A 12,736-nucleotide genomic window follows, 5' to 3' on the forward strand; every position below is an offset into this window, starting at 1 on the left:
CTTGTTCTAAGAGAAACTCCAGCGTTGTGGCGATGTCTCTCTCTCCCCAGCTACTACAGAGCCAATGAAGTACAACAATTCCAATATTCCCGGCCATTCCGGAAAGGAGAAAAGGATCCAGATAATGAATTTGCTGTGAGTCCACCCACTTTGCCCTCTAAAACAAGGTCAAGTTGCCATCCAAATGGAGGCTTTCCACCTGACCGACACAGACAGCAGAAACGATGGCAGCCCGAGGGGTAGAGGTTCTACGTGCTTACTGCATAGACAGCAGGCCAGCTCAGTGGAAAGCTCTAGACTGGCACCCATCCAAAAAAAAAGGGCTCTACTGTGGGGCTCCGATGTTGCGTTGAGTATGATTTGAGCAAGCCACGCCTCTTTGGACCTCACATTTCCCCTCTAGAACGTGAGAGGGCCCAAGTAGATGACCCTTTGCAGCTTTAAACATTTTGATGCCCATTCACTAAGGAAGCATTTGAGAACAGAATCTCACTGAACTCAACCCTGGCCATTTTGGCCTGGGAACTGACACTTCCTATTGTCTTCCCTTCCACCAGACCATGTGGATCGAAAGGACCACGTATACGACTGCGTATACCTTTCCTGGCATCCTCAAGTGGTTTGAAGTCAAACAGATTTCAACGGTGAGTCATTTGGAATCGGAATTCAGAAAATTCTTTTGTGTCTCCAAATATAATAAGGGCCTTTGTTAAGTGCCCCTCCGGTTCTCACTAGGCTGGCCAGCCTCCTCTGGCCAACTTTTGTTTTCCAAAAGAGAAATAAAAGGCATGCTTGTGTAATAAAACTCCTCTGTAAAACTGATGTTACAAACCAACCCTAAAGGTCACTCACAGTGAATGACTCTTTTATGACCAAATGAGTCTTGTCTCCTCATAATCCCACCAAGCGCCCCAAACCATTTTCAGAACGTCTCCTTGGAGTTTCCTGCCAATCAGATTCTTCTCTCCCAAAACATTTCCTCTTCTTTCATTCGTGGCTGATCACATCTACCAGTCCCCCCACGCTCTCCCTTCTCCAGCACTCCCAAAGCTGACCCTTTTGTCTTCTTAATATTTATTAAATCTGTTTGTTTGTTTTTTCCAGCTCTCCTACTACTGTACCCTGTTTTAGTCCCTCGTTCATCTCTGGTGGAAAAAGCCCCCTCATTGGCCTCCTGCTTGGGCCTTCACAGGCTTGTTTTCCACACTGTCTCAGGGTTTGAGTTTCCACAGTGGAAAGCTGACCGTATCATTCTCATGCTTAAAACCTTGCCGTGGCTCCCCAGTGCCTAGAGCATAAAGCCCCTGCTCCTTAGGACACACATGCAGAATCTTTGTGACTCGGTTCTGCCACCTCATCTCTTCAGGAATCTTCTGGAACTAAACTGCTCATTCCATGCTATTTCAGCCCTCCTTGATGATGCAGCGTTTCCCCTGCCCAGAGTGCTACTTCTCAACCTAACTAACTCCCACTGAAATTCAGTTAGGTACCTGCTTCGCCAGGAAGCCATCTCTGAAACTCCCAATTGGGATTAGATGCCCTTTCTCTGTGCCCCGTTGCAACCCGGGTTTATTTCTTTACATTTTTTTTTTTTTTTAACGTTTATTTATTATTGAGAGACAGAGCATGAGCATGGGAGGGGCAGAGAGAGAGGAAGACACAGACTCTGAAGCAGGCTCCAGGCTCCGAGCTGTCAGCACAGAGCCCGACGCGGGGGTCGAACTCACAAACCACGAGATCATGACCTGAGCCAAAGTGGGACGCTTAACCGACTGAGCCACCCAGGCGCCCCAACCCGGGTTTATTTCTAACAAGTTACTACCACGCTTACATGTCTTGAGACGCCACTAAAACCGTAGGCTCCTCCCCGCCATGAATTCTGTCTTAATCACTTTTGTGACTGTAGAGCATAGCCCGGTACTTGGCATGAAATACACTTTGAGGAAATATATCCTGAACAAATCTGAACGGAAATCCGATGTCTTCCATGCCACTAGTAATAATATCGCTATCCCTCAAGTGTGAATATGATTTTTGGGCAGAGACTTTTGGAATCAGGCTGTGGTAGGAGGTCATTTGTCTGGCAGTGGCTAAAATGAAGAACGCGGGTTTTCTTGAAACCTGGCTTTGAACACTTGCCCACAGGAATTGCTTGAACCTATACTGAATCTTATTTCATTTTCGTCCCAGATTCAGCTTGGATACTCTTTTTTAATTTTAATGTTTATTTTGATACAGAAAGAGCACGTGTGAGCAGGAAGGGCAGAGAGAGGGAGAGAGAGCGAACCCCAAGTGGGCTTTGCATGATTAGCACGGAGCCCGGGGGCAGGGCTCGATCTCACAAACCATGAGATCGTGACCTGAGCCAAAATCAAGAATCAGACGCTTAACGAAGCCACCCAGGTGACCCCAGCTTGGATATTCTAATACATCCCGTTATTTCTGGCTGCTTCTGACCACAGAACCCATACTAAGGTGACTTAGGTATGGTTTGAATGCATGGCTTCCAAAACTTACCTTTGCTTGTGGCAGAAACATCGAGCCCCTTGCCAGTGAACTTTTGGGACGTTGCAGAAGTATCTTGGATCAGATATCCTGCTACTCTCTTGTCACTTATCTTCTCAGAAATATCTGAAGAAGCTTTGCCTAAAAGGCCATCATTATTACATCTGCCTTTTTTTTCCCCCCAGATTTCTGGTAGACCTTTTGCCCCGAGAAATTATCACTACTATAGCTCTAATTTTTAGGTCATCCTTGTACTTTCTAAGGACATTTTAAGTAGTTTACTTCACAACTTAGCAAGACCATTTCAAGTAAGTGTGGGATCCAAATAGACATAACCTTGACAAGCACAACTTTACTGTTTTATACCCTGGTGAGAATTTTAAACTTTTTATTTTTTTTTAAACTTTTTTTTTAAGTGTTTTATTTGTTTTTGAGACAGAGAGAGACAGAGCATGAACAGGGGAGGGGCAGAGAGAGAGGGAGACACAGAATCTGAAGCAGGCTCCAGGCTCTGAGCTGTCAGCACAGAGCCCGACGCGGGGCTCGAACTCACGGACCGCGAGATCGTGACCTGAGCCGAAGTCGGACGCTCAACCGACTGAGCCACCCAGGCGCCCCAAATTTTAAACCTTTTAAAAGGAACACTTAGGGGGTGCCTGAGTTAAGCTTCTGACTCTTCATTCCGGCTCAAGACATGATCTCACAGTTCGTGAGTTCGAGTCCCACATCAGGCTCTGCACTGAGCACATGGAGCCTGCTTGGGATTCTCTCTCCCTCTCTCTCTGTCCCCAGCCTCTCAAAATAAATAAATAAATAAATACTTTTAAAAATAAAATGAGAGGAACACTTAGGATTTTTTCAAAACTTGCTGTGAATTCACAAAATGCCCTTTCACTCCCTTGTCCACTATCGCAGGAGGAAATCAGTCCCCTGGAGAATGCCATAGAAACCATGGAACTCACCAATGAGAAGATCAGCAACTGTGTTCAACAACATGCCTGGGACCGGGCCCTCTCTGTGCATCCTCTCTCCATGCTGCTCAGTGGCATCGTAGACCCGGCTGTCATGGGGGGATACTCCAACTATGAAAAGGTGGGCTGGGCCCTGGAATCCCCACTGAATCCCATGTCATTCCGTGCCTCTCGCCCTGTGGCTCTGTGCGGCTGGTGCATTAGTTTCTTACAACTTGGCTGAGAGAGTTTTTCACTGTGCCCTTTTTACGAATGAGCAAATGAAATTAATGAAAAGCTGATCCCTGACCTCACACCTCCTAGAGATCCTCAGCAGCTCAGGCAGGGTTGGGCCACTGCCTGATAAAGAGTCACTGACAGATCAATCTAATACACCATCTCTGGTTGATTTACCTGTTGTTCCCTCTCCCTTTCTCCACCGAGAAGTAGAAAGCTTACAGGCGGCCCCAGAGGTAAAGATGCTCTAGAACTGAAGAAGCACCTGTGCGAAAGGCAGAACTGTGCTCTATCTAAAATTGGCTTCTAGGGGCACCTGGGTGGCTCAGTCGGTTAAGCGTCCGACTTCGGCTCAGGTCATGATCTCGCAGCTCATGGGTTGGAGCCCTGCCTCAGGAACTGTGCTGACAGCTCAGACCCTGGAGCCTGCTTTGGATTCTGTGTCTCCCTCTCTGCCTCTCCCCCACCCACACTCTGTCTCTGTCTCTCTCTCTAAAATAAACATTAAAAAAAATTTTGTTTACTGGAGTTAATGTATCCAACACGTAAAAAAACATGCAATTAATGGAGGCAAGATTTTTAATTATTCACTATGTTTCCAGTGGCTAAGTAATTTTGGAGTCCTCTTGCTGAATATAAACAAACATTTGGCTACTACGCTCCTACGGAGTAGCCGGGAGAGTGAGTGGAAAGAAAAGGAGATGAACGAGAAGGGCGAGTGGTTATTAGGTGGGCTGATTCTGTTATTTCCATTTATACACAAAGTCCTGAGAAGACCAGGGGCTTTAGAATCAGTCACTCCTGTGACCCAATCCCGGCTTCCCATTGGCCACCGTGTGCCCTCGGGTGAGATATGTCACCTCTTTGAGCCCCAAGCTTCGTACGTGAAAAAATGAGGAAAATGCCTACCACGCAGAAGCGGCTGGACGCTTATCTTGTATATAAGGAACATCGCAGAACACTTGCCTTATAGCTGAGGCTTGATCAGTGTTGACTTCTTCCTGTCTCCTGTCTGCTTGGAGACAAAGGTGATCTGAACGGGCAGTGCCCTGCGGCTGTTGCTATAACAATCTTCTTTTTTCTCCTTTCCCTTCAACCTTTCAGCCTTCAGAATCACTACACCTAGCAGCTGGGAAAGACGCAACACCAGAGATCAGTTCGTGTTTGCCCGTGCTTAGTGTTGATAATAACCTCCAGTGTTATCATGGAATTCAATACAAAACTAGGATCCAGAATATAATCCTTTTTTTTTTTTTTTTTTTATAACGTTGTAAGGATTGTGGTGGGTTTTTGTGTCCTGTAAACTATCTAGTACTAATTTCGATGTGCTTTTGCAAGTGTTGTTTTTTTTACAGAATGGCCCTGTTCGAATTCAAATTCGTATATGCCAGTAATCTGTGAATAGTACGTAATTTCATATGAAGTTTTTTCCAATGTCAGAGACTTCTAATTTAAAAAAAATTTTAAAGGGGAAGTTGGTTACGTACACAGATTTCAAGACTTTTAAAAATACTAAATTGCACTTTTAATTAATATGGTATGCGTTTGTATATTTTGAAGCGTAAGAAAAAAGGTAAATTCCTTGATCGCCATGACCCCCACGGCAATTAATTTGGGGAATCTATCATCACCTACCAATACAGGTGACCTATCTTAAAGCAGCCCATTAATCACTGCCGTAATTCATCAGCCCTTTTCTCTCGCAAGGCAGGACTCTTCGAAAAAAACTGAATTTCAGGGCACTCTGCTCCAGTGGTCCTTGACTCAACCAATGTTCTGGGAATCTCAGTGCCTTTTATCTTACATCAAAAAATCGTCTTTAACTTTTGAAGATTCAAATTGCTTCTGTTTGGAGGGTGAAAGTGGATGAAGATTAAAGCCATACTACTTTTTCATTCATTTCTCCCTAACTATGAATCCGGCTACAGCGTGTGTTCTCCAGATGTGCTGTCCTGCTTCCTGTTTGTGATACTCAGCCTGCATATATTTATAGCCCTTGTGGTGTTAGTTTGCTAGGGCCGCTGGGACAAAGGCACAAACAGGGTGACTTAAAACACAGTCCCGGAGCCCAGTAACCTGAAATCCGGCATCAGCAGGGTTGGTGCCTTCTGAGGGCTGTGAGCAAAGATCTGTTCCCTGCCTCTCTCCTAGCTTCTTTTTTTAAAAAAAATTTTAAATGTTTTATTTATTATTTTTGAGAGAGAGCGAGAAGTGGGGCAGGGGCAGAGAGAGAAGGAGACACAGAATCGGAAGCAGGCTCCAGGCTCTGAGCTGTCAGCACAGAGCCCAACGCGGGGCTCGAACTCAAGAACCGTGAGATCATGACCTGAGCCGAAGTTGGACACTCAACCGACTGAGCCACCCAGGCGCCCCAGCCTCTCTCCTAGCTTCTGAGGGGTTGCTGGCAACCTTTGGCACCCCTTATCCCTCTTCACACAGCGTTCTCCCAGTGTCCAACCTTCCCCTTTCTATAAGGGCATCAGATACGTGGAATCGATGGTTCGTCCTACTCCACTGTGACTCCACTCTGACACTCCATGGTGACCATAACTACATCTGCAATAATCCTGTTTCTAACTAAGGTCACATTCTGAGGTACCGGGGCTAGGACTTCAACATAGGAATTGGGGCGGGGAGGAAGCCAGTGTTCAACCCGTAACATCTTCATGCAAGGTTGAATTTGAACACGCTCTATGTTCCATACCAAATGGGCTGGTCGCCGATCACTTTTTTTTGCTGTTTTTTTTTTTTTTTTAAACTGTATCCTATAGTTTCAGGAGCTCTTGAGTCTACCTACAGGTTGAGGTGACTTCCATAGTATTGGAACAGAAGAGTGAGGGGAACTTTGAGGGTTGGTCTTTGAAAGCACTCTCAGAAATGATGGCTATGGTACAAGGAAAAAAAAAGTTTTCCTGTTTTGACTTTGTTAGAAATGTTCACCACAGGCTTTTTAATTTTTTTTCCTCATTCTGTCTTGTTTTATTTTATTTCTTAGTGTTTTCTTCCTTTATTTATTTGAAAGAGAGAGAGAAAGTGCGAGCAGGGGACGGGCCCAGGGAGAGGGGGACAGAAGTTTCAAAGCAGACTCTGCACTGTGAGCGCAGAGCCAGATGTGGGGCTCGAACCCATGAACCGCAAGATCATGACCCGAGCCCAAGTCAGACGCCTAACCAACCGAGCCACCCAGGCACCCCAATTTTGTCTTTGAAAATGGTCTGTTCTGTAACATCTACGATTATAGTTTGAGTTTGGGTTTTGTTTCACTATTAGAGGGACTTTGCCCTTGGGACCACGAATGTTGATTGACAGTGTTACATGTGACATAGTTTTGACATACAATAAGACGCAACGCAAACTGCATTTAATATTTACGAGACATTTTTGTGTGCATTTAATATTTACGAAACATTGTCCTCAAAAGAGCCTTCTGGATCGATGAGAACTAAGAAGGTGTGGATATTTATCTTCCCTCAGTATAGGGGGGAAAACGTGATACAGCTTATAGCAGCAGGAAAACTATCAGGCATATCCAGCCTGTTAGTTTTTTGCTTTTTCCTTTATAATATCCGTGCACTTAATCTACTGAACAGCCTTCAGATATTGGCATTGGCATTGGTCCTTGGGGCAAGTTCTTTCAATGAATGCCAGTCTGCTGTGCTGCTGATTATTTAGTTTGTGCCCTTGTGTGTGTCTGGTGATTGTTGAGAAGGTGCTTGGATTAGGCATTGCCCAATTTCAGAAAGACCGCAAAAGAGCACATACCTTTAGAACCGTCCACGGTGGCAGAAGGGCTGTCCCAGGTAAGGAAGGAGGATTGCCTTAGTCATTTCTGGTTTGTCAGCTAGAACAAGACATTTGTCCCCCTTCCAGGCTCCCCTCCCCTCCCTCTAGGGTCAAATACACAGATGGGAACGTGTTCTAATTAATACTCTCCATGGGCGCCTGGGTGGCTCAGTCGGTTGAGCGTCCGACTTCGGATCAGGTCACGATCTCCCGGTCCGTGAGTTCGAGCCCCGCGTCGGGCTCTGGGCTGATGGCTCAGAGCCTGGAGCCTGCTTCCGATTCTGTGTCTCCCTCTCTCTCTGCCCCTCCCCCGTTCATGCTCTGTCTCTCTCAAAAATAAATAAATGTTTAAAAAAAATTTTTTTTAATACTCTCCTGTGCCCCGTTTTTAGGCTTTTTTTACGGAGAAGTACTTGCAGGAGCATCCAGAAGACCAGGAGAAGATTGAGCTGCTGAAGCGACTGATAGCATTGCAGGTGTGCTCCTAGCGACATGTATGGCCAGACAGCGCTCGCTCGCTCGCGCTCTCTCTCTCTGTCTCTACTTTAGTGACCAGTGAGAGAAAATGCAGCCATCCCACCCAGTCTAGCAGTGGCTTATCCACAGACGTGCTCCCCGGCTCGGGAGGGTTTGCCTTTTCTGTCAGCCCTTCCCCAGTCGCGGGCCTGCTTGTATCCTTGTCTATTTCTCCGAGCCCTTGACCCCAGGGTGGCCGGTGCCCAAGCCCTACACTGACACGTAGCTTTCTCATTCGATACGTGCTGTGTCTACGAGCTTACCTGTCCACCTTCACCCCCATCCCTCCCCAGCCTCCCAATCTGAAAAAAATCCCCTTTCCTAAACCGTGTCTCCTTCGTTTCATGCCCCTTCTTCCCAGATGCCCCTGCTGACGGAGGGGATCCGCATCCACGGGGAGAAGCTGACAGAGCAGCTAAAGCCACTGCATGACCGGTTGTCGTCTTGTTTCCGGGAGCTCAAGGAAAAAGTGGAAAAGCTCTACGGCGTTATAACACTGGTAGGCTTTGTCTAAGGAGCCCGTTGACTTTCTCAGCCTCTTTACCGGTTATGATGTTGATCAGGTTTTCAGTTGCCAGATGAGTCCAAATAGCAGAGGTGTGGCAGGAAAACACGGGGGACGGGTCTGGAGAAGACGTGATGTGCTGTTGGTGACCTTCCGCAGTTGACATACTAGATAGGGGTTCTCGGACTTGAGTGACCGTCCGAACCACCTGGAAGGCTTACGAAAACACAAATCGCTGGGCCACATCTCCAGAGCTTCCGATTCAGGAGGTCTAGGGTGGGGTGCCCAAGGGTTTGCATTTCTTTCTTTCTTTCTTTTTTTTTTTTTAATTTTTTTTTTAAACGTTTATTTATTATTGAGAGACAGAGAGAGATAGAGCATGAGCAGGGGAGGGGCAGAGAGAGGAGGAGAGACAGAATCCGCAGCAGGCTCCGGGCTCTGAGCTGTCAGCCCAGAGCCAGACGTGGGGTGCTAGACTCACAAACCGCAAGACCATGACCTGTGCCGAAGTCGGACGCTTAACCTACTGAGCCACCCAGGCACCCCGAGGGTTTGCATTTCTAACGTGCTCCCAGTGGGTGCTGATCCTGCTGGTCTGGGACATAGTGTCCCGGGGCACTCTACTAGCATTTGGGAGCATGGCTGGTCCCAGATGCTGGTTATTACTGTCCCGTTTAGCCCAATTCTTAGTGTTTTTCCTAGCCTTTGTTCCTTTTTTATTTTGACGAAAAGTTGACATTGTTCACACCCCTGAAGGGGAGAAAGAATCGTGAAGTTCATTTTGCAATGCAGATAGTGATTTCGTCATTTGTTCCGACAGTTCTGACACATCTCTCCCCACAGTGTTTTTGTGCCCGAGAAGTTGGGTGGATTGATGCGCGCGCTCAATAAGCTTTTCTCCGTGGGGCACGTGGCTGATTCAGTCGGGAGAGCGTGCGACTCTTGGTCTTGGGATCATGAGTTCAAGCCCCACACTGGGCATAAAGATTACTTAATAAAAAATAAATAATACCTAATTTTTCTCTGCAACAATCGATTGCATGCCTGGATCCAGCTTCATTTTTTCTGCTCTTTTTAATGAGAGTTCGTTCACCTTGCTCTCTTTAACTGTCTTACTCTTGAACTCCGATTTTCCGATTCTCTTTCCTTGAATCAAAGCTCTGCATTTCTTTCCGTGTAGTCCTGTCTGCCGTTCCCACACCTCCACCGCCGCTACCTTTTTTCTCCTGAGCGTCTTTGTAATCGTTGCTTTCAGTCATCCAGGGGTTCGGTTGTGCCTAACTTCCTAGCCTACCACCACTTAAGAGCTTTCTTCTCGGAACATTTGTCTTTTATGTAAGTTCCAAGGGGAAGGATGTGACTTACACCTATTTAAGTCGTTTTTATTAGATCCAGGCCAGTATTGGCATGCAAATTTGATATGGTGGCCAATTGGGGCGATCAGTCCTACTGAAGACATCTCTTAATGATAGTAAATTGATGCTCCTTTACTTAAGAAAGATTCACCATTTTTTTTCCTCATTCTGTCATAAGCGTCAGGTCTACAGTATCATCTGAAAGTTTCTATTAGGCCAGTATTTTACCTTTTTAGCGGCTGAAAGAAGATAAACTGGAGGAACCGGAGAAGCAGACAGAGGGTTTTGCTATTCTTGGGGGGGGGTAATGAACAGCTCGGTTTTTCTTCTCACATGGCTGACAACAAATTATGGGGAATTCTCCTCTAAGTCTTAGAAACAGGGTAGATTTAACCTAATTGTGCTCATAATTAAGAATATAAGTATTTGCAGGGTGCCCGGTGGCTCCGTCGGTTAAGCATCCAACTCTGGATTTCCGCACAGGTCATGATCTCGTGTTTTGTGAGTTCGAGCCCCGTGCCTGCTTCTGCACTGACAGCACGGAGCCTGCTTCGGATCCTCTCCCTCCCTCTCATTCTCTGCCCCTCCCCTGATCAGCACTCATTCCGTCCCCCGCCCCCCACCAGCCCCTGTCTCTATCTCTCTCTCTCTCAATAAATAAACTTAAAAAAAATAGAATATAAGTATTTGCAGTATTTAACAGCTGAGGCAGCAGTGGGTGCCAGCCGATACAAATGGCACTTGTCACAAACAGATGGGGAGCTGCACCAGTTCCTATGGGCTGAATTCCAGGTCTGCTAACCACGAGATGTTCTGCGTTCCCCAGCCACCCAACTTGACTGAGCGGAAACAAAGCCGCACGGGATCCATTGTACTACCCTACATCATGTCGTCTACGCTGCGGAGATTGTCCATCACCTCGGTGACTTCCTCTGTGATTTCCACCTCTTCTAACTCATCCGATAATGCTCCTTCCAGACCGGGATCTGATGGGTAAGAGTTTGATTTTTAATTGCCAGGGGAGGCGAGGGGGGATTATCTCCTTACTAACCTTTGCCTTTTGTCACCAAAGGGAGACTTGGTCAATGTAGATGCGTCATCCTTATGAGGGAAATAATCTGGAGTATGTGGTTAGAATCCTGTATACCATTCCCGTCGCCTTCCTCATGAGGAAGATCATTATTTACATACTTTCCATATTATTTACATAACAATAATAGTTAAGAAAAAAAGGGATGATCATCACCTATAATCCTATCACATCCTATCAGCCACCCTATCACATTCTGATTTATATTTTGTTCATATTAACTTATAGTCATTGTTTGAGTGTCTTTCCACCTGAATCCGTTTTCAAAAGTCATCTTAAAATTTACATTTATGTTATACATCGGCAATATAATGACATGGTACGAAACTCCAAGGCACTAGAGGGATATGTCGGGAGGCATCACCCATCAGTCCTTAACTCCTGTCCTACCAGTACCGCTCTCCTGAGGCAAGTGGTGTTGGCCTGCAGGACCCTGGTGCCTTTCCAAGCTCTTTGGACACACACGAGCAATACCTAAATATATGTTCTTCCCCGCACTTTCTGCTTATATTCAATGGAAACATAGAATTCTTTCTTTACCTTGCTCTTTTCACTTACTGTGTCTTGAAAATCCTTCTGTTTCAGAACGTAAAGAGCCTTGTCTTTTCTCTGAGCTGCAGGCATCCTGTGGTATGTCTGCATCAGGATACATTCCACGGGTGTCTATGGATGGATGCTTAGTTGACCCCAGTCTTTTACTGTCGCAGCAGTGGGGCAATGACTCACCTTAAAAATAATTTATTTCGCAAATACACAAGTATATCCGTGTGAGAGAAATTCCAGAAGTGAACTCGCTTTGTCGAACATATATAGTTGCAGTTTTCAAAATTATTCCTGAACTGACTTCCGTAGACATAGACCAATTTGCAGGCCCCCCAGCAATATATAAGGGCGCCCCATCACCCCCACCTGGCCTCCAGATTGTGTATTATCAGGCGTTTTAATTTTTTGCCAGTTTGATAAGTGGAGAGTATTTTCCTGGTATAGGATTTTGGTTTGGTTTTATTTCTCTTGTTTTGTACGAAGCTGAGTTTTTTCATTTTTTAGTAGCTGTATTTTATTTTCTGTGAACTATGGTCAAGTATTTGGGGTACACTTTTCTGTTGTGTTTTCTTTGTTCTGAGAGTTGAAATACATCTTCCAATTTCTCCTTTCTCTTTTGACTTTGTTTCTAATTTCTCATTTAGTTGTGCTGACATTTTTTAATAAAAACAAACAATTAAAAAATTTTTTCATTAAAAAAACAAATTAATGTTTGATTTTATGACTTCTGGGTTGTATATCATAATTAAAGGCCTTCCCCATTCTCAGGCTACAAAAAAATTTTTTTAAGTTTCACTATTCACCACTAAATCTGTGATTCTTTGAAATTTATTCTAGTATAAAGTGTGAGGTATGAAGTTAACTCTTTTTTTGGCTGTACAGCGACCCTTTTCTCCCTATAACATTTTTTCCTCTACTGATTTGAAATGTCAGCCTAATTAAAAAATGAAATTCCTAGATGTTCTTTAGTCTGCTTGTAGACTTTTCCCCCCATTTCTTTGATCTCCCTATATGTTTATGAACTAGTACTAGGTAGCTTTAATTACTGTAGATTTAAAAGGCTTTTACTTTTGAATAGTCCTTTTCAGAATCTATCTAGCTAGTTTTACTCATGCTCGCTTTTGGATTAACTTGTCTAGAATCCCATGGCTATTTTTACTGAGATCATGTTAAATTTCTGGACTAACTTTGGGAGGATTGATGGCTTTTGACACTGAGCCTTTCCTGCCAAAATCATGGAAGTGCCCTTCCA

General features: G+C 45.1%; 1 protein-coding gene across 3 annotated transcripts in view; it reads left to right on the plus strand.

Annotated features, from left to right (window-relative positions):
• Positions 1-12,736, plus strand: part of DOCK5 (dedicator of cytokinesis 5) — a 195,985-nt gene that overhangs the window by 172,385 nt on the left and 10,864 nt on the right. For all 3 annotated transcript variants that reach the window (XM_049631601.1, XM_049631600.1, XM_049631602.1), the window contains 6 exons: positions 51-135; positions 558-644; positions 3,421-3,597; positions 7,868-7,951; positions 8,353-8,490; positions 10,678-10,844. In XM_049631601.1, the coding sequence (XP_049487558.1) occupies positions 51-135; positions 558-644; positions 3,421-3,597; positions 7,868-7,951; positions 8,353-8,490; positions 10,678-10,844 (738 nt within the window). The remainder of the gene's footprint in view (positions 1-50; positions 136-557; positions 645-3,420; positions 3,598-7,867; positions 7,952-8,352; positions 8,491-10,677; positions 10,845-12,736) is intronic.

The sequence above is a fragment of the Panthera uncia genome, chromosome B1, assembly GCF_023721935.1.
Source record: "Panthera uncia isolate 11264 chromosome B1, Puncia_PCG_1.0, whole genome shotgun sequence".
Lineage (NCBI taxonomy): Eukaryota > Metazoa > Chordata > Mammalia > Carnivora > Felidae > Panthera > Panthera uncia.